The following is a 22048-nucleotide window of genomic DNA, read 5'->3' on the forward strand; positions in this document are numbered from 1 at the left end:
TTCTTAGGTTGTGTGTGGTTCTTCTACTCCTACTGTCTGTTTTCTAATTTGTTGTATGCATTGGGACACTGTGTTGCTGGGACTGGCCGGCATCTGGGTGAGCTTCTCCGCTCCCCTCTTGGCTCTCCAGGGGCCATCTGTCTGTTTCAAGCAGACTTTACTGAGGAAAGGTCCTGTTCTAAAATGCCGATGTGGGGACACACTCCCTGTGCGCTTGGTCTGCCCCGGCAGTGGGTTCCCGCTCCCCTCTGGGTTTTGGACTGCAGGCCAGAAGGGGCCTGGCGTGGGCGAGCTTCCCCGCTCACCCTCTGGCTCCTGAGGGAGCCTTCTGCAGGCAGTCTTTACTGAAGAAATGTCCCTGTTCTAAAATGGCGATGCGGGGCGCACTCCCTGCTCGTCCGGTCTCAGGCACACTCTTCTGCGCGCCCGGTCTGCCCCGGCCGTGGGTGCCAGTCCCCCTGTGGGCTCAGACTACTGTTCGGAAGGGGCCTCGTGTGGGCTAACTTCCCAGCTGGCCACTGGCACCTCCAGGAGCCTTCTGCTCATTTCCAGTCGCTAGGTGGAGCCAGAGATCTCTCCTAGAGCCCTTGGGGAGCTGATTTCTCCACCCAGTGGGACAGGGAACAGAGCGGGAATGGTAGGTAAACCTCAACAGCTTTGGGGTGCTGTGTCTGCCTTGTGCCCCACCGTTGTGGAGTTCGTGCCCCGGGTCTCAGTTCCAAAGCCCTCAGGTCCAGGACGCGGGCCGTAGCCCAGTTCAGTGTCCGCAAAAATGGAGTCTTTTGCACCCAGCTCCCGTGCCTGCGTGCCTGGTTCCTGATTACTCAGTGAGGGGTTTCACTCAGTGAGGGTCCCTGCGCATCTCCCCGCAAGCCTAGGTCGCAGGCGTGGGGACCTGGGCAGCCGCGAGGTCTGTGTTTGCTTTTCAAGCGCGCCGCTTTTCCACGCAAGCTTACCTGCGGGCCCATGGCTGTGTGCGGGTCTCCTCCTGCGGTCTCTGCTGTTCTCTAATGGTGCCCAGAGCCATTTGCTCACCGCCGTGGCGAATCCTGCAGGTTTCTCCACAGCTCCCATTCACGGGGTGTGGTGGCTGAAATAGTTCCTTTCCACTCACAGTCCCGCTTGATGCGTAGTTTGTTCTTGTTGGTCAGTTTAGTTTGTTGTTTTCCTCCTCTCTGTTGGTCGGAGAGTGCCGACTTTGTGGGTGGGGGAGGGGAGCAGGGTTCCGAGAAATATGATTTAGGGGGAAAAAATGAAGAAACTCTATGAGTACTGTCAGACTCCATTAGGAAAAGAAACATAAGAATAAAAGTATCCTGGAAGGATGAGGAGAGGTAAAAGGGAGCAAAAATTTTATTTTAAATAACGGTAGCTAAGAACTTCCTGAACGTGGGGGAAAAACGAACTATAGAAATCTATAAAACCAAAACAATAGATAACTCTCTAAAAGCAAAAGTACCTAAACCAACCATATAATACTAAAATGGTCAAAAGACACTGATAAAGAAAAAAATATTAAAGGCTGCTAGGGAAAGGAAGCATGTAACAGGAGTTTTTTTTTTATATGAAAAGGAAAAATTAAAGTACACAAACTTTGATTAACATGATAAATAGAATCAGAAGTTTTCAACTTATCTCAGAATAAGCTATAAAATAGTTAATTATAACATAAAAGTGTAAAATAAACATAAATATGGAAAGACATAAAAATAACTAGTTACTTTGACACTGAGCTTGCAGTATAAAAAGGGGTTAATTTGAAACAACTGAAAGGGAGCACAAAAATGACATAATGTGTACAGACAGATGATTCCAGCACCTAAGACTACCTTAGATATGGACGTTTTATAAAATCTTCATAATAACCAAAAAAAATCTGGAGTGCAGACATAGCATTAAAAAACAGGGAATATCACCATGGAAAATCATCCAAATAAATTTTTGGATAGAAAACCTAAATAAGGGACCAGGAAAAAATACTAATTATAATAAAGTAAAAATCAAAATCAACAAGCAACTATAAACCAGTTACACTAAGGGGTAGGGGAGGAGGGAGTAGGATCAAAACAAGGGGGTTGGGAATTGTATGGGGACTATAACCAAGAGGAAAATACATACATTGTGCAAAAATGAAAAAAATATGTAAAAATATATAAAATAAAAAATGAAAAAAAGTAAAATAAAATAAATTGTTGGATAGAAACACTAGGGGAAAAGGAAAAGAGAAATATAGAACAACCAGAAAACCAAAAAGTGACAGTAGTAAAGCCTTATATATCAATCACCCTTAATGTAAATTCACCAAAGGGACAGTGTGGCTGATTGAATTTAAAAATAGCTCCCAGTGCTGGGAAAACTGGACCACCACATGCAAAAAAAAAAAAAAGTGAAACTAGACCACTACCTCTCACCGTGCACAAAAATCAACTCAAAATGGATAAAAGAACTGGACATAAGACCTGAAACCATAAAATATATATAGAAAAATATAGGGAAAACACTACAAGACATACATCTCAGAAACATCTTTAAAGACTCATCAACCAAAGCAGTGATAGTGAAGGCAAAGATAAACACCTGGGATTACATCAAACTGAAAAGCTCCTGTACAGCAAGAGACATTAACCAAAACAGAGAGACACCCCACTGATTGGGAAAAAAAAATCTTTGCACTCCATTCAACTGATAAGGGACTGATCACAAAGATTTAAAAAGAACTCACATGGCTCAACAAAAACAAACAATCCAGTCAAGAAATGGGCAGAAGAACTTAAAAGGCATTTCTCCAAAGAAATGCAAATGGCCAACAGGCATATGAAAACATGTTCAACATCCCTTATAATCAGAGAAATGCAACTTAAAACCACATTGAGATACCACCTTACACCAGTAAGAATGGCACCTATCAAAAAAACAAGCAACAACAAATGTTGGTGAGGATGTGGTGAAAAAGGAAGACTCCTACATTGCTGGTGTGAGTGCAAACTGGTCCAACCACTACGGAAAACTGTCTGGAGTTTCCTCAGTCTACTTAAAATGGAGTTACCATACAATCCAGCAATTCCACTCCTAGGGATCTACCCAAAGGACACAAAAACAATGATTCAAAAAGAACACCTGTACACCTATGTTTACTGCAGCACTATTTACAATAGGTAAAACCTGGAAACAACCCAAATGCCCCAAAATAAATGACTGGATCAAGAAGATGTGGCATATATACACAATGGAATATTATTCAGCAATCAAAAAAGATAAACTCATCATGCCATTCGCAGCAATGTGGATGGAACTAGAAGGAATGATGCTCAGTGAAATAAGCCAGAAGGAGAAAAAAAAATATTGGATGGTTTCACTTATAACATGAATATAGAGAAACCAAATAAGACATCAGTGTAAAAAAAATAACAGTAACAAACAACAAGCAAAAACAGACAATTATAATCAGGGACATACTATAGGGAGGAGGAGAGAGAGGGATCAGAGGGAGGGAGGGAGGAGCACAGCAGACTGTGGTGATGGTGCACAGGTGCCTTGGGGAAGGAAATTCTATGAGGACTCAATCTGAGGGGGTGGGGGGGAGCAAATATTGTTTAAAAAATAAAAATAAATAATTCTTTTTAAAAATTTTAAAAAATAGCACCCTGTCCTCCCCGGTGGTGCAGCAGGTAGAGTGCAGCACCGTGAAGCTGTTTGCAGCCTCTGCAGCGCCAGTTTGATTCCCGGCCAGCCAGGGAGATTCCCACATGTTATGGCAGACCTCTCCTGCCTCCCCCGCTCCTCCCCTCAGCAGTGTCTTCAGTCCTTCTGCCTTTTCTGCTCCCTGCTCAGTCTCTGCTGAATTCTCTCGCCCTCCCTCGCCTCTGGCCTGTACCCCATTCTTGTATAAATAAATAAATCTTTAAAAAAAATTAAAATAGCACCAAACTATATGTTGCTTATAGGAAACTCATCTGTTTTAATACAAACAGATTCATGAAAGGATGGAGAAAGATATATCAAGTGAATGGTGAAAAAAAAAAGATTGGAACAGTTATATCAAATAAAATAGACTTTCAGCAAAAAAGGTAATAAGAGACTCCAAAATAGGGTACACATATAAACTCACACATGGTCATTTTATTTTTTCCAAAGTTGCTCAGTGCAATTCAGTGAAGAAAAGTTTCTTTCACAATAAATGGTGCTAGAACTATTTGATACCCACATGGCGGGGACAGGGGTGGAAATGAACCTTGACTCTTCCTTCACCCTATACAGAAACACTGAATTGAGGTGAAATACAGTGAAAGATACAACAATATATTTTCTAAAAAGAAACATAGGAGAATATCTTCATGATCTTTACGACTACCAACTGTAAAGGAAAATATTAATAAACTGGACTTCATTATAAACCATCACTTCAGTTTGTCAAAGATACCACTGAGATAAGAAACAACAAGCCATATATAAGAAGAAGATATGTCAATACTGTAAATGTGATAAATTCAAAAAATAAATGAATAACTCTTAAACTCAGTAAGAAAAGACATCCCAATAAAAAGTGGGCAAAAGAGTTAAACAGGAGCATCACAAAAGAGAATTACAGAAAAGATGCTCATCATTACTAATCAGAGAATACAAATTAAGACATCACCACACACTCACTGGAAGGGCTAAAATGAAGATACCAAGTGTTTGTAAGGATGGAAAGTGTTTGTAAGGATGGAAAGCAACTGAAGCTCTGATACATTGCTGGTGGGAGTGTAAGTCAGTACAACCACTTTGGGCAAGTATCTACTAAAACCAAACATACTTCTAACCTAGCAATAACTCAGCAGTCCTATTCAAAGATATATACTCAGGTGAAATGAATACCTCTCTTTAACAAAATATTATAAGAATGTTCCAGACTGCTCTATTCATAACAGATAAAAGATTTGAAACCAACCCTAGTCGTTAAATAAATTGTGGTGTATTCATACACTGGAATACTACAAAGTATTGATAATAAAAGATATGCACTTTGGGCACATGCAAACATCTAAATGACTATCACAGACATTTTCATGCGCAAAAGAAGTCAGGCACACAGGAATGTTACATATAGATTCATTTTTTAAAAATAGCTTTATTGAGATATAATTCACATGCCATACAAACAACATATTGAAGTGTATAATTAAGTGGATTTTAGTATAGTCACAGATATGTGCAACCTCCATCAACAATCAATTTCAGAACATTTCATCCATCACTTCAAAATGAAACCCCATACCCTTTACCTATAATACCCTCTATGCCCAAATTCCCCCCAGGAACCCTAAACAACATTAATCTACTTTGTGTTGCTATAGATTTGAATATTTTGGGCATTTCAAGCAATGGCACCATATATATGGACTTGTATGTTTTCAAGGTTCATCCATGTTGTAGCATGTATCAGTCCCTCATTCCTTTTTATGGTTAAATAATATTCCATTGTATGTCTGTGCCATGTTTTGTTTATCCATTCATCAATCGATAGACATTTGAGTTATTTCCATCTTTTAGCTTTTGTAAATATGCTATTGTAAACATTTGTGAATAACTTTTTGTCTGGCTATGTATTTTTATTTCTCTTGGATATATATCTAGGTTGTATGATAACTATGTTCAGTGATTTGAAGAGCTGACAGACTTTTCCAAAGCTATTGCACTATTTTGTATTGTCACTAGTAGTGTATGGGACTTGTGATTTTTCAACCTCAATGCAAGCATGTCTGTTATCTGACTTTTTTATTCTAGTCATTCTACTATAGTCAGTGAGAAAGGACTCAGAAAAGAAGTGAAATTTGAGTCTGGTTGCCAACTTAATTCAAAGTTGAAGTGTAGAAAGTTTTTGAAATTCATCACAAATAATGTATCAATTAAAATGTATCTACCAATTTTTTTTTTTAAGTAAAAAATAGGGTGGAAGGCAGGAAGGGTCACCGTCACAATTTGGCCTCTCCCTCAATTTTTACTCTCTCGCCCCCTTGTGGCTCCCTGATTGGTGCTTGCACAAGGGACTCTGCACTGAGATTTTCTAATTCCAGGGATAAGTTAGAGTCACCCTTACCACTGCCAGAAAGAGTGATTTGTTCCTTTGTTCTTTTTTTAAGCTCCCAGTTTGTCATCACACTCTATGTTGTGTGAGCTTTTATGTCTGAATCTCAGTTAAACCCCCAGAAAATACTGGACACTTGTATTACTGTGTACCCCCACATTACAATAGTGATTTGTCATGTACTCTCATTTGGAATAAACATGATCAGTACCTCTCCACTAACTCTATTAATACAATCACAGATAACTCTGCTAAAAATCAACAGCAGAGGAAATACCAAGAAGAGGTCATCAGAACATCGAGGTTCTTTTTGTTTTCGTTGATTAAACTTTTATTTTCTTACATTTTTGTACAATACTTGATTTATCCCCTTAGGTGTAATTCCCATAATTCTTTCACCACCACACCACCTGTGAACCATAACAGTTCCTTGGGCTCTTCCCTCCTCTCTTTTGACCCTCTCCCTACCCTTCCCTTGCTGTATGCCTCAGATCTATAGTTTGCCTGCAAGTTTTCTCCTTTTTTTGACACTTTGTTTGGTTTCCTTATATTCCTCCCATAGGTGGAACCATCCAGTATTTTTTTCCTTCAGACTTATTTCACTGAGCATAATCCCTTGAAGCTCCATCCATGTTGCTGCAAATGGCATGAGTTTATTTTTTATTGCTGTATAGTATCCCATTGTGTATATATGCTACATATTCTTGATCCAGTCATCTGTTTTGGGGAATTTAGGTTGTTTCCATATCTTAGCTATTGTAAATAGTGCTGCAATAAACATAGAAGTGCAGGTGTCCTTTTGAATTAATGTATTCTGTCTTTTGGGTCGATTCCTAGGAATGGAATCTCTGGGTCATATGGTAGACCCATTTTCAGTAATTTGATGAATATCCACACAGAAGAGAGATTCTTTGTAGTGAAGTAAACCATATATTCTTTCTTATACATCAAAAACTGAATTGTGTATAAACTAACACCAAATATTTGTTACAAGTTTTGACAATAATTTTGACCATGATTATTTTGACTCTCACTAATACCCAGTATTGAAATGTAAAATAAATGTTGAACTTAAATATATTAAATTCCATTAATATTGTAAATATTCTCAAATATTAGTCATTAATAGAGAATGCTGCAAATTTTTTTTCCTCTTTCTTAGGGGACTTCTCAAATGATCCATCTGAGACATTGCTTCTGCTGTATGAATTTGAAGTTAAAGCCAAAATGAATGATCCATTACTGGACAGCTTCATGGAACCAGTGTGGGAACTGCCTCATTTAGAAAGTAAAACTTTTGAAACAATTGCATGTAAGAGCTATATTTATGTTTTGGGAAGGCTAGTACCCATTTAGATCTTACTACTTTTTCATTATTCTCTCTGTTCTTTCTTACTTACAGGTAGGAAACAATATTTCTTTATAACACTCTGTTTCTCCCTCTCTAATGGCAATCTATTTTACTATTTCATATTAAAATCATTTGTGTATTTTTCTTTTTCTTTATATGAGATTATAAGCGCCTTATGGTCCTGAACAATAATATACTTATATTTACTGAATTTATAAACCCTGGAAAGGTCATTGCTCATAAGGTATGCATATTTATTGTATGTTTGGAACCGAACTGTATAACTACACATTAGGGGTAACTCAAACTTCAGTCACTTTTGCTCAGCCAAATGCAAATGATAATTGCTTCACTAATCAAAGATGATATAAAAAAATCAAAGATGATATAATCTTAGCAATTTATTGAAGTGTACAGAGAAATATTGGTAATAATTTTTTTAACACAGTTGACACCCTCAAGGATACACTGCAGGAAATGGCCTAATTATCTTCCCTTTTTATCTCTCACCCTCCTCAGGAGCATGTATGTGGTTAATACAAGGGCAGTAGGTAACCCCAAGTGCACAAGAGTCACATATGCCTTTCCTTGTCTTGCCAAGGCAGGATTCCTAGAGACATGGAGCAGGTGGTATATACTTATGGACTTGCAGTGGCAACCACTGTTGCTTATATAATGGCACTCTAATTCTAGAGGTGTGGTAAATATATCTGGAAATTTTTAGAGTTTATTACTGTGATACTTATTCTCATATCAAGTGTTTTCTGTTTTTAGTATATGACAAAAACAGTAGATTGTACCATAAATCTCTTTTTGATTAGTACACCTTTACTGATCTGTTGTTCCTTTTTGACATGCCCATCTTTATCTCTCTGGCTCATAATATATTGCTTTCCCTATAGGACTAAGTGGCAAGGTCACAGAAACAGTAAGTTCTTTGCATGTTTGCTGAGGAAATGATGTAACCTGAGGTTGTGCCATGTTACTCCACCCAGAAAGTAGAGTCTATCTCTAAAAGCCACCGTAGACTCATCATTTTATAAAATAATTTTGGTTTTTGTTAGTCTGTTTCAGGCCAATCTCTTTAGTGAAAACAAGTTGTAGCCTGGAATGAAAACTATAATATATGAGATTATTGTGTTCACCATCTTTTTTCTTCTTCACTTCCTATAGTATTAGCAATGGAAATGCCTGCACACTATCCTTCCATCGCTGTAAAGGCCTTGAAAAAGGCTTTATTGCTCCATAAAAAGAAAGAATCAATTGATGTTTTGAAGTACAGGTTGGTAGATATAATTGCACACCTAATGTAGGCTACAGTCAGAGCCCCATAAGTCATCAATCTTACTCAACTAGCCCAACTTAAGAGATGATCAGGGGTGCACCTATACCTCCTGGACATAAAAAGCCCTCAGAACTATTTTGAGAGTTGCTATAGATCAAGAATAACTTAGCAAGTTCAAGAGTCTGGTTTCCCAAAGGAGAAAAAGGTAAAGTTTCTTCTTTTTGTGAGTCTGCTTATGTAATAAAATTACTAAATAACTCTCTTTCTTTCTTCCATTACTAAATATGCCAAATGTGCAAAAAAAAAAAAAAGAGATGAATTAAAACACACCAACATTTCTGCCACCCAAATTTAACAAATATCTACATTTTGCTCTATTTGTCTCAGATATTTTTTCTAAGAACCTTCTTTAAGGATCAATAAATTCTGCACATTTTATATTATTTATTGGGGATTTTATGTTTTCTGTAAACATGGGGGAAATAGATGTATGATTTTTCTCTGGAAAATTTTGTTATAGTCTTTCTGGAATTATTCCCAACTTAAATACAAATTCCCTTGCCCATTTTGAGGATGTAACAAAATTCTTTTAAGTGCCTGTAGAGGGGCCTCCCCTGATGGCGCAGGTGGTTGAGCACAGCGCTATGAAGCTGTCCGCAGCCTGTGCAGCATGGATTCGATCCCAGCTGGCTGGTGAGGATCCCACATGGCGTGGCAGACCTCTCCTGTCTCGCCCGCTGCTCCCCTCTGCAGTGTATTTTGGTCCTTCTGCCTGTTCTGCTCCCCGCTCTGCTCTGGTGAATTCTCTCACCCTCCCGCACATCTGGCCTGTACCCAGGTTCTTGTATGCATGAATAAATAAATCTTTAAAAAATAAAGTGCCTGTAGATTGAATGAATTCATAAAATACAGTAAACGGCCACAACTCCTTAGTGCAGGAAATTAAAAATAAAGAGAAAGACAACACAGGCATAAAATAGGAAGAATTGGTCATCCCCTTTCATAATTTCAAAAATCTGTCTTCTAAGGTTGGAGGCCAGATAAAATTGAGGAAAGAAGTGTTTTTAAAGCTCTTAGGCCAGAGACATCCTGCAGGGGAGGAGGAGGAGAGGGATCAGAGGGAGGTAGGGAAGAGCAAAGAGGATTGAGGTGATAGTGCACAGGTGCAGTGGTGAGGGAAATTCTAAGGGGACTATACCTGAGGGGGGGATGCAAATATTGTTTAAAAATGAACTATGATGTAAAAAAAAAAAAAGTAAAAGAATCATAAAAAAAATAAAACTCTTAGAGATGAGATATAGATTATACTTAACCATGATGCCAATATTTTTTTTTCCTTTTGGGATAATTTTTCTGTTTTTGATTTTCAGCAAATGTATTCACCACTTGATTAACCTCTTAATGCCAAATGGGGCATGGACTACAGAACTCTGTCCCTTGGAAGAAGTTTGGGGATATTTTGAAGACGCTCTGAATCTTATTAGCCATACCGTAAGTCAAATAGTAATATTAAACTTTCAGCTAATTTTAAAGGACTGAACTGTCTTGCATATTTGGGATTATATAGCATAATGCTTTCTCATAATAATTTTAGTGTAAATAAGTTCAAATTACAATGTAATTATACACTATGAAATTTTTCTGTGTTTATGAAATAGTTAAAAGTAGAAATTTTCTAATACAAGTATACTATGTATTAGGTCAAAATTGCAGTACTGCCTGACATTTTGACTTATTTTGTATTTTTAAAACCTGGTTGAATTGTTACTTCCTCTGTGATGACATTAACCCTTTGAAAAAAACTTACTTTTATTCTCATTAGTTTTCAAAGGCAGGTAACAGAGTAGACATTATAATGAAGACCTGTACTTAGTCCTTCCTCTGCTGATTTCTTTCTTTTCAATGCAGGCTTATTTAGTGATTTTAAAATTATCTTCATTAAGGTATAATTTACAACCCATTAAATTCACCCACTGTATGTGTGCAATTCAGTGATTTTTAGTAAATTTATAGAATTATGAAACTGTCACCACAATTCCGTTTTTGAATATTTCCATTAGCTCAAAAAGTTTCCTCTTACCCATTTGCTCCCACCTTCAGGCCCAGGTGACTATTGATTTGCTTTCTATCTGTATAGATTTTCTCTTTCTGGACACTGTGTGTAAATGAAAGTATACAGTATGTAACCTCACGTGTCAGATTTCTTTCAACTTAGCATAATGTTTTTAGGTTCATTCGTGTTATAGCTTCTATCTATTTCATTGCTTCCTGTTGCTAAATAAATAGAATATCATTATATTCTATTGACTGGATAGGTCACATTTTGTTTACCCACTATTGGCAGACATTGGAATTGTTTCTACTTTTTGGCTGTTATGAATAATACTGCTGTGAACATTTGTGTGTAAGTCTTATATGGACATATGTTTTCATTTCTCTTGGGCAAATGAATTAATGGGTCCTATGGTAACTATTTTTAACTTTTTAAGGAGCTATAATCTGTTTTCCAAAGTGGCTGAACCATTTTACATTCCTACTACCTGTCTATGAGCGTTCCAGTTTCTCATAATCCTTATAAACACCTGTCCATCTTTTTATTATAGCAATCCTAGTGGATGTGTAGTGACAGCTCATTGTGATTTGATTTGCATTTCTTTGATGGCTAATAGTATTAACTTTTCATGTGCATGTTGAGCATTTGTATATCTTCTTTGGGAAAATGTCTATGCAAATATTTTCCCATTTTTGATTGGATTCTCATTGAGTTGCAAGAGTTCCTTATACACTAGATACAATAGATAGAATACTTCATCAGATATGCAATTTTTAAATATTTTCTCCCACTCTCTGGCTTTTCTTTTCATTTTCTGAATGGCATTTAAAATGCAACAGTTTTGAACTTTAATGAAGTCCAATTTATCAGGTTTTTTTTCTTTCATGGGTCAAGATTTTAGTTATGATAAAATATTTTTGCCTCTCCCAAATTTATGAAGATCTTCTCCTATGTTTTCTTACAAAGTTTTTATACTTTTATCATTTACATATATGTCTGTGATCTATTTCTTGACTTAATTTGTATTTATGGTGTGAAGAAGGAACTACATAGTTTCTTGTTTGTTTTCCTGTATGGATATCCTTCCTCTCCTGTAGGACATGAGTTTTCTCATTTGTACAGAGTAACACCTGCTCTCATTCCCATATTGAGGTTTCAAGGATCAGTTGAAATAATGTATGTGTTGTAAACTTTAACAGCCCATATACATGTGAGGTAGTATTGTTATTATAAGGGAGTTATAAAATATTAAGATTAACTGCCTTGCTTAAAGTCACATAGTCATTATTTGAGTCCATGTTAATATCTAGGGATCCTGACTCTACTCTGGGATCACCTGCTATTTCATATACAAATTCTGCAAATCACAGCAGGTGGTGGAACAATAAAGCAAGTGATAACCTGATACAAACTAACCTCAACTTTGAGAAACCTAGAATTGTCCTTGGAGCTAATGTAACTATTCAAGTGTGAATAAATAAACAAAAAACTTTAACATTAAATATTTTGTTGTTTTTTTTTTTTTTGCTTTCTTTTGGGAAGAAAAAATTCAATTTGTAAGTTATGGGCGTCATCTGGACCATCCAATGTGTTTGTCATAGGAAATAATACAAACTAAAATTGAATTATACTACAAGTCCAAATTGATCTATTTCCATAGTCTGTTTATATGGCAAATAATTCTGTAAGCATTTCCTTTTTTCCACTTCTGTTCTAATATTGATATATTACTGTTCCTTCTTCTGGCTCTTGGGTTACCGGTTAGAAAACTTGTTTTTCTTTTTAACGATTCTCCCACCCATTATTGTTAATCCCCTGAAACATGATTGCATAGTTAGCATTTTTTAATGCAGAGATTAATTTAATAACCCTCTTGACTATATTAGTATATGTTACTTTCTCCTGTTTGACTGAATGTGCTATGCATCTCTTTTTTTCTTTATTTTATTTTATATATATTTTTACATCATTTTTCATCTTTGCACAATGTATACATTTTCATCTTGGTTATAGTCCCCATATAATTCCCACCCACCCTGTTTTGATCCTGTTCCCTTCTCCCCCCCACCCCCCGTAGTGTGTCTCTGGTTTATAGTTGCTTGTTGATTTTGATTTTCACTTTATTATAATTAGTCTTTTTCCTGGTCCCTTATCTAGGTTTTTCTAAATTCCTACTATGAGTGAGCCCATCCGGTATTTTTTCTTTTTCTTTCTATGCATCTCTTTTATTTAAATGTTTGGAGAAAATTCTGACCTTGCTTGACTTTTCTAATGACCAGCCACTCATCCCTTATTTATTTAATAGATAGCCTTTATCAAGTGATTCCATGCAATGGCAAAATGACTATTCTATAGCTATAAAAACATGCCTCACTCTATCGTGATTTATTTTTTTTTTTATTTTATGCAAGCACTGGGTACAGTCAGAAGCACGGGAGGGTGAGAGAATTCACCAGAGCCAGAGCAGGCAACAGAACAGGCAGAATGATGAAATACACTGCTGAGGGGTGCAGCAGGCGAGGCAGGAGAGGTCTGTGCGCCATGTGTAACCCTTGCTGGTGGCTGGGGATTGAACCTGCACTGCAGAGGCTAAGGGCAACCTCGCAGCCCAGCTCTCAACCACTGTGCCACCAGGGGAGGCCCTATCATGTTTTACATTTTACAGAACATTCTTACATCCATTATTTCATGAGTCTTTACCCCCACCTTTACCACATATACACACAAATACACGCACACACACATGCACACACACACACACACAAAGCAATTCTGTTAGGTAGACAGTATGCAATGCTGGTATTATTTTCCTTGATTTACAAGTGGGAAATTTTTTTTAATAATAAATTTTATTTTTATATTCCCATACAATTGCAACCCCCTTATTTTGACCCAATCCCTCCCCTCCCGCCCCCCCCACCCCCCATAGAGTGTCTCTGGTTCATAGTTTTTTGTTGATTTTGATTTTCACTTTCTTATAGTTATTCATTTTCCTGGTCCCTTATTTAAGTTTTCTAGATTCCTGCTATGAGTGAGACCATCCGGTATTTTTCTTTTTCTTTCTGGCTTATTTCGCTGAGCATGATCCCTTCCAGCGCCATCCATGTTGCTGCAAATTGCATGTGTTTATCTTTTTTGAATGCTGAGTAATATTCCATGGTGTATATGTACCACATCTTCTTGATCCAGTCATCTATTTTTGGGCATTTGGATTGTTTCCAAAGCTTAGCTATTGTAAATAGTGCTGCTATAAACATAGGTGTGCAGGTGCTCTTTGGAATTGATGTTTCTGTGTCCTTTGGGTAAATACCTAGGAGTGGAATTGCTGGATCATGTGGAAGCTCTATGTTTAGTAGGTCCAGAAATCTCAAGTGGGAAAATTTTTAAGATTAAAAAAGTCTACTTAACCAATTTGTCTGGGTTTATATGATTAATGAATAGAAAGTCAGGAATAGAACCCAGGTCTTCTGACCTCAATTCCAGGGCTCTTTCTACCAGAACATACATCTTTACCTGCTCTTGCTAGTACATTTCAATTCAGAGGAAAGGCTTAAGTTGGTATTCAGAAGCTACTGCCAGTAAAAAAGTGGAAGGATTATTTACATGCTTGAGCAGGCAAACCTATATAATCTACAGTAGGTTCATATTCAAGATTATTTTTAAGAGAAAATGGATTGCCCTGGTTATTTGTCTTAATGAACATTTTATTTTTAAATAGCACACATGTAGTTGTTCAAAATAACACTAGAGATCCTATGTACCCTTTACCTAGTTTCCCACAGTGGTACAATCTTACAAAACTATAATAAAATATAATAGTCAGGTGTTGACATGATTTCAGTATAGACAGAATTTTCCTATCACCATAAAAATTCCTCATGCTGTCCTTTTATTGTCCCCACACACTTCTCCCACTGTCAATCCCTCCTTAAACCCTGGAAACCACTAATCTATTACTGATTTCTATAATTTTTGTGATTTCAATAATTTTGTATATATCAAGCAGTGTATAACTTTTGAGACTTGAAATCATTCAATATTCAACCTTTTGTAATTGGATTCTTTTAATCATCTAAATTCTCTGGAGAGTCATCAAGTTATTGCATGTATCAGTGTTTCATTCCTTTTTATTGTTGAGTAGTATTCCATGGGCTGTAGTACCACAGTTTGCTTTACCATTCACCTATTGAATGACATCTAGCTTATTTCCAGCTTTTGGCCATTTTGAATAAAGCTACTATAAATATTTGCGTACAAGATTTTATATAAACTTCAGTCTTCTTCATTTTCCTGGGATAAGTACTGAAGAAGTCAATTCCTGGCTAATACAGTAATTGCATGTTTAGTTTTTGAAGAAACTGCTAAACTGTTTTCCAGAGTGGCTGTAACATTTTACATTTCTTGCCAGCAATGTATTTGGTATCCCTACATCCTTATGAGCATTTGGTATTGTCACAATTTTCTATTTTAGCTATTCTAATCAATATATTATATCACATTGTAGATTTAATTTGCATTTTCCTAATGACTTACATTGCTGACCTTTTCATTTGCCATCTGTGTATCCCCTTTGGTGAAATGTCTCTTCATGTATTTTGTCCATTTTGTAATTGTATTTTTTAAGAGTCTTTTTTTTTAAGAGTTATTTATTTTAATACAAGAGCTGGGGTACAGGCCAGAGGTGCGGGAGGGTGAGAGGATTCACCAGACAGAGCAGGGAGCAGAACAGGCAGACAACCGAAGTGCACTGCTGAGGGGAGCAGTGTGTGCAACAGGAGAGGTCTGCCATGCCATGTGGGAATCTCCCTGACAGGCCAGGAATCGAACCCGCACTGCAGAAGCTGTGGACAGCTTCACAGCGCTGTGCTCAACCCACTGCGCCACCAGGGAGGCCCTGTAATTGGATTTCTTTGGGTTTTTTTACTGTTCAGTTTTGAGAGTTCTTTATATATTCTAAGTACTAATAAGATATGTAGTTTGAAAATATTTTCTTCCATTGTGTAACTTATCTTTTCATTTTCTTACCAACATCTTTCATAGAACAAAAGTTTTAAGTTTGTTGAAGTCCAATTTCTCAGCTTATTAATTGTACTTTCAGTGTCAAGTCTATTGTAGAACTCTTTGCATAGTCCTATAACCCAAATATTTTCTCTTATTTTTTCTTCAAGTTTTATATTTTTGTGTGAGGTGTGGGATTTAGGTTGATATTCCTTTTTGCCTATGAATGACCACCCGTTGTTCCAAAACCATTTGTTGAAAATAGTTATCTTTTCTCCATTAATTTTCTTTTGCATTTTTAAAAAGATTTATCTATGCGTACAAGAGCTGGGGTACAGGCCAGAGGTGCGGGGTGGGGGGGGTGGGGAGTGAGAGGATTCACCAAAGACAGATTGGGGAGCAGAAAAGGTAGATTAACTGAAATACACGGCTGAGGGGAGCAGCAGGCGAGACAGGAGAGGTCTGCTGTGCCATGTGGGTCAGCTCCCTGGCCATGGATCAAACTCATGCTGCAGTGGCTGCGGGTAGACTCACAGTTCTGCGTCTTAACCCCTTGTGCCACCAGAGAGACCTCTGCTTTTACATTTTTTGACAAAAATCTGTTGGGTCTATTTGTGTGACTTTGTTACTAGATTCTCTATTCTGTTCTCTATGTATCACTTCCTTTGCCATTACCACATGGTAGTTATTATTATAGCTATACAACAAGTCTTGAGATTGGGTAGAGTGATTCCATCCAATTTATTCTTGTTTTTCAAAATTATTTTATCTGTTCTAGTTCCCTTAACTATCCAAATTCATTTTAGAATAATCTTGTCTGTATCTGCAAAAATTCCTGCTGGGATTTTAATAGGAATTGTGTTAAACTATAGTACTTTCCAAGGACTGTCAACAAATTACCATGGTGGCTTATAATAACAGAAATGTATTCTCTCACAGTTCTAGAAGCTAGAAGTGTGAAATCAAGGTGTTGGGCTTCCTTGCCTCTTCCTAATTTCTGGTGGTTGCTAGTGAACCTTGGCATTCCTTCAGTTATGGAGTTATCACTCTAATCCCTGTCTCTGCCATCACATGGCATTCTTCCCATATGTCTGTCTCTTGTTTCTCTTTTTTTATTTATATATATTTTACATCATTGCTCATTTTTAAACAATGTTTGCTTTCCCCCCACCCAGGTGTAGTCCCCATAGAATTTCCTTCACTAATTCACCCGTGCACCATCACCTCAGTCCCCTGTGCTCCTCCTTCCCTCCCTCCCTCCGATCCCTCTCACTCCTCCTCCCCTACAGGATGTCTCTGGCTTAAAATTGTCTGTTTGTTTTTGTTGTGTTGTGTTATGTTGTGTTTTGTATTGTTATTTTTCCCCTGGTGTCTTATTTGATTCCCCTATATTCCTCCTATAAGTAAAACCATCCGATACTTTTTTCCTTCTGACTTATATCACTGAGCATAATTTCTTCTAGCTCCATCCATGTTGCTGCAAATGGCATGAGTTTATCTTTTTTGATTGCTGAATAGTATTCCATCGTGTATATATATACCACATCTGTTTTATCCAGTCATCTATTTTAGGGCATTTGGGTTGTTTCCAGGGTTTACCTATTGTAAATAGTGCTGCAATAAACATAGGGGTACAGGTGTTCTTTTGAATCAATGTTTTTGTGTCCTTGGGTAGATCCCTAGGAGTGGAATTGCTGGGTCGTGCATATGGTAGCTCCATTTTTAGTAGACTGAGGAACCTCAAGACAATTTTCATAGTGGTTGGACCAGTTTGCACTCCCACCAGCAATGTAGGAGAGTTTTTTTACACCACATCCTTGCCAAGATTTGTTGTTGCTAGTTTTTTTTGATAGGTGCCATTCTTACTGGTTTAAGGTGGTATCTCGTTGTGGTTTTGATTGGCATTTCCCTGATTATAAGGGATGTTGAACATTTTTCATACACCTGCATTTCCTCTTTGGAGAAATGTCTTTTAAATTCTTCAGCCCATTTCTTAACTGGATTATTTAATTTGTTTTTGTTGAGTCTTGTGCGTTCTTTCTATATCTTAGTGATCAGTCCCTTATCAGTTGTATGGAGTGCCAAGATTTTTTTCCCAGTCAGTGGGGTGTCTCTTTGTTTTGATTAACGTTTCTTTTGCTGTACAGAAGCTTTTCAGTTTGATGTAATCCTTTTTGTTAACTTTCTTTGCTTTGGGTGATGAGTCTTTAAAGATGTTATGGAGATGTGTGTCTTGTAGTGTTTTACCTATATTTTCTTCTATATATTTTATGGTTTCAGGTCTTATGTCCAGATCTTTTTTTTTTAATATTTATTTATTTATTTATTTATTTATTTATTTATTTATTTATACAAGCACTGGGTACAGTCAGAAGCGCGGGAGGGTGAGAGAATTCGCCAGAGCCAGAGCAGGGAGCAGAGCAGGCAGAAGGACTGAAGCACACTGCTGAGGGGAGCAGCGGGTGGCAGGAGAGGTCTGCGCGACATGTGGGACCCTCCTCCGGTGGCTGGGGAGCAGCCGGGGATCGAACCAGCGCTGCAGAGGCCGCGGGCAGCTTCGCAACCCAGCGTTCAACCGCTGCGCCACCAGGGAGGCCCTTTATGTCCAGATCTTTTATCCATTTTGAGTTGATTTTTGTGCATGGTGAGTGGTAGTGGTCTAGTTTCATTCTTTTGCATGTGGAGGTCCAGTTTTCCCAGCACCATTTATTGATCAAACTGTCCTTGTTCCATTGCATGTTCTTTGCTCCTGTCAAAGATTAGTTGTCCATATATGTGTGGCTTAATATCTGAGCTTTCTATTCTGCTCCATTGGTCTGTGTGTCCGTTTTTGTTCTAATACCATACTGTTTTAATTATTATGGCTTTGTAGTATAGTTTGAAGTTTGGAAGTGTGATACCTCCATTCTCCTTTGTTTTCGTCAGTAGGTCTTTGGCTATTCACAGTTTTTTGTGATTCCATATGAATTTCATCAGTATTTGTTCTTTCTTTGAAGAATGTCATTGAGATTTTTATTGGAATAACATTGAATCTGTAAATTGCTTTTGGTAGGGTGGGCATTTTAATAATGTTAATTTCTCTTCTCTTTTTTGTATAAGGACACCAGCCATTATTAGATCAAGGGCCTACCCTACTCCAGTTTGATCTCATCTTAACTTAATTGCATCTGTAATTGCCCCTTTTTCAGGTATGATCACATTGCTACGTTCTAGGAAGGACACGAAAAGTGAGGGTTGGTAGGGACACTATCCAGCCAAATTATAATTCAAGAATTGACATCTTTAATTATTTCTCAATTAAAAAAAATGCTATCCTTATATTGAATCTTATTGAATCAATGCTATCCTTTTTGATCCTTATTGAAATGCTATCCTTATATTGAATATTATATTGAATCTTCCAATCTATAGCTTTTCATTTAGATTTTTTACTTCTTTCTCCATCATTATATATTTTTCAACATGAAAGGTCCTATACGTTTTGTTAGATTTATAACTAGCATTTAAAGTTTTTTGAGTGGGGCCTCCCCGGTGGCGCAGCGGTTGAGCGCTGGGTTGCAAAGCTGCCCGCAGCCTCTGCAGCGCCGGTTCGATCCCTGGCTGCTCCCTGGCCACCAGAGGAGGGTCCCACATGGCGCACAGACCTCTTCCTGCCGCCCGCTGCTCCCCTCAGCAGTGTACTTTGGTCCTTCTGCCTGCTCTGCTCCCCGCTCTGGCTCTGGTGAATTCTCTCACCCTCCACGCTTCTGACTGTACCCAGTGCTTGTATAAATAAATAAATAAATAAATCTTTAAAAAAAAAAAAAAAATAAAGTTTTTTGAGTGATTGTAAATGGTGTCCATGTTTTAATTTCTAGTATGAAGAAATGCAATAGATGTTTATATGTTTATCTTGTATCCTTGTTGAACTTGTTCATTTCAGGAGGTTTTTTGTTTTTTTTTTTTTTTTTTTTTATTTTTTTTTTTAAAGATTTATTTATACAAGCACTGGGTACAGTCAGAAGCGCGGGAAGGTGAGAGAATTCACCAGAGCCGGGAGCAGAGCAGGCAGAAGGACCGAAGTACACTGCTGAGGGGAGCAGCGGGCGGCAGGAGAGGTCTGCGCGCCATGTGGGACCCTCCTCTGGTGGCCGGGGAGCAGCCGGGGATCGAACTGGCGCTGCAGAGGCTGCGGGCATCTTCGCAACCCAGCGCTCAACCGCTGCGCCACTGGGGAGGCCCTTGTTTTTTTTTTTTTTAACGATTCCTTAGGGTTTTCTATGTAAACACTCATCCTCTGCAAATAAGGGCAGTTTTATTTCTTCTCCAATTTAAATGTTCTCCCTTTCCTTTTCTTGCCTTATTGCACTGACTAAAAGCATGTTAAATAAAAGGGGTAAGAGTGGATATTCTTGCTTGTTTACTATCTTAGAGGTAGAGCATTCAGTCTTTCACCATTAAATATAATGCTTGCTATAGGATTTTTTTGTAATTCCTTTTAATTGAGTTGAGGAAGTCCCATATACTACATCAATTGAAATGATCATTTGATTTTTCTTCTTTAACCTGTTAACATGGTGGATTGCATTGACTGATTTTAAATATTAAAATTTTGCATCTTTGGAATAAACCCCAAAGGACCATGGTATATAATTCTATTTATCTGTTGTTGAATTTGATTTGCTAGTATTTTCATTAAAACTTTTTCATCTGTATTCATGAGGCTTATTTGTCTGTAGTTTCTTTTTGTATACTGTCTTAGGTTTTGTTTCAGGGTGATGTTACCTTCATAAAATCAATTGGGCTATATTCCTGTTTCTTCTACATTTTAAAAAAATCAGTGTGCAGGATTTATGTTACTTCTCTAAATGCTTCGTAGAATTCTCCCATGAAAACATCTAGGCCTATAGGTTTTTTTCAAAAGCTTTAAATTATAAAATAATTTCCTTAATAATAATCCAGCTGTTGAAATTGTCTCTTATATTGGGTAAGTTGTGGTAATTTGTGTCTTTCAATTAAGTGACCCACTTTATGTCAAAATTATGTGTGTAAAGTTCATCATAGTATTCCCTTATTATTCTTTTGATATGCACAGGATTTGTAGCGATACACAGTTTCATTCCTGCTATTGATAATTTATATCTGTCCTTTTATTTATTTTTTTAATTTTATACCTTTTTTACATCATTTTTCATTTTTGTACAATGTATGCATTTTTGTCTTGGTTATAGTCCCTATACAATTCCCAACCCCCTTGTTTTAATCCTACTCCCTCCTCCCTCCTGCCCCAATAGTATGTCTCTGGTTTATAGTTGCTTGTTCATTTTGATTTTTACTTTATTATAATAAAGTATTATAATTAGGTTTTTTCCTGATCCCTTATTTCATTATCATAGGATAATGAAACTATATCTATCCTTTTTTTCCTCTATCATTCTTTTTTTTTAACTCTTATTGGAAGCTGTTTTCTTTTTTATTAATTTTTTAATTTAATATATTTTTATATTATTTTTCATTTTTACACAATGTATGCATTTTCATCTTGGTTATGGTCCCCATACAATTCCCATCCTCCGTGTTTTGACCCAACTCCCTCTCCCCCCACCCCATAGTGTGTCTCTGGTTTATAGTTGCTTGTTGATTTTGATTTTCACTTTATTCAAGAGGGCACCTGCACCCCTATGTTTATAGCAGTACTATTTACAATAGCTAAGCTATGGAAACAACCCAAATGCCCCAAAATAGATGACTGGATCAAGAAGATATGGTACATATACACAATGGAATATTACTCAGCAATCAAAAAAAGATAAACTCATGCAATTTGCAGCAATGTGGATGGAGCTGGAAGGGATCATGCTCAGCAAAATAGCCAGAAACAAAAAGAAAAATACTGGATGGTCTCACTCAGCAGCAATTTAGAAAACCTAAATAAGGGACCAGGAAAAAGACTAATTATAATAAAGTAAAAATCAAATTCTCTGTCATTCTTGCCAGAAGTTAGTAAAAATCATTCATTTTTCAAAGCTCCTCAGTTGATTTTCTCTTTTGTCTTAGTGTTTTTAGTCTCGCTGATTTCTACTAACTCTTTATTAGTTACTTTATTCTGCTTGCTTTGCATTTAGATTGCCCTTCTTGTCTAGGTTCTTGAAATGGTAATTTAGATCATTAATTTAATATTTTTCCTCTTTTCTAATATATGCATTTAGTGCTGTAAATTTCTCTTAGGTTTGCTTTAGTTGTGTCACACAAATTCTGCTGTGTTGTGTTTTCATCTTCATTTAGTTCAATGTATTTATCTCCCTTGAGACTTCG

At 37.2% G+C, this 22048-nt stretch overlaps 1 protein-coding gene across 1 annotated transcript in view; it reads left to right on the forward strand.

The window, feature by feature from the left end:
- Nucleotides 1–22048, forward strand: part of LOC119245629 (testis-expressed protein 11) — a 64730-nt gene that overhangs the window by 27670 nt on the left and 15012 nt on the right. The window contains exons 5-7 of the mRNA XM_054695893.1: nt 7230–7379; nt 8592–8700; nt 10074–10194. Of these exons, the coding sequence (XP_054551868.1) occupies nt 7230–7379; nt 8592–8700; nt 10074–10194 (380 nt within the window). The remainder of the gene's footprint in view (nt 1–7229; nt 7380–8591; nt 8701–10073; nt 10195–22048) is intronic.

This window comes from Talpa occidentalis, unplaced genomic scaffold (assembly GCF_014898055.3).
Source record: "Talpa occidentalis isolate TD23 unplaced genomic scaffold, MPIMG_talOcc4v2.1 talOcc4.15, whole genome shotgun sequence".
Taxonomy (NCBI): domain Eukaryota; kingdom Metazoa; phylum Chordata; class Mammalia; order Eulipotyphla; family Talpidae; genus Talpa; species Talpa occidentalis.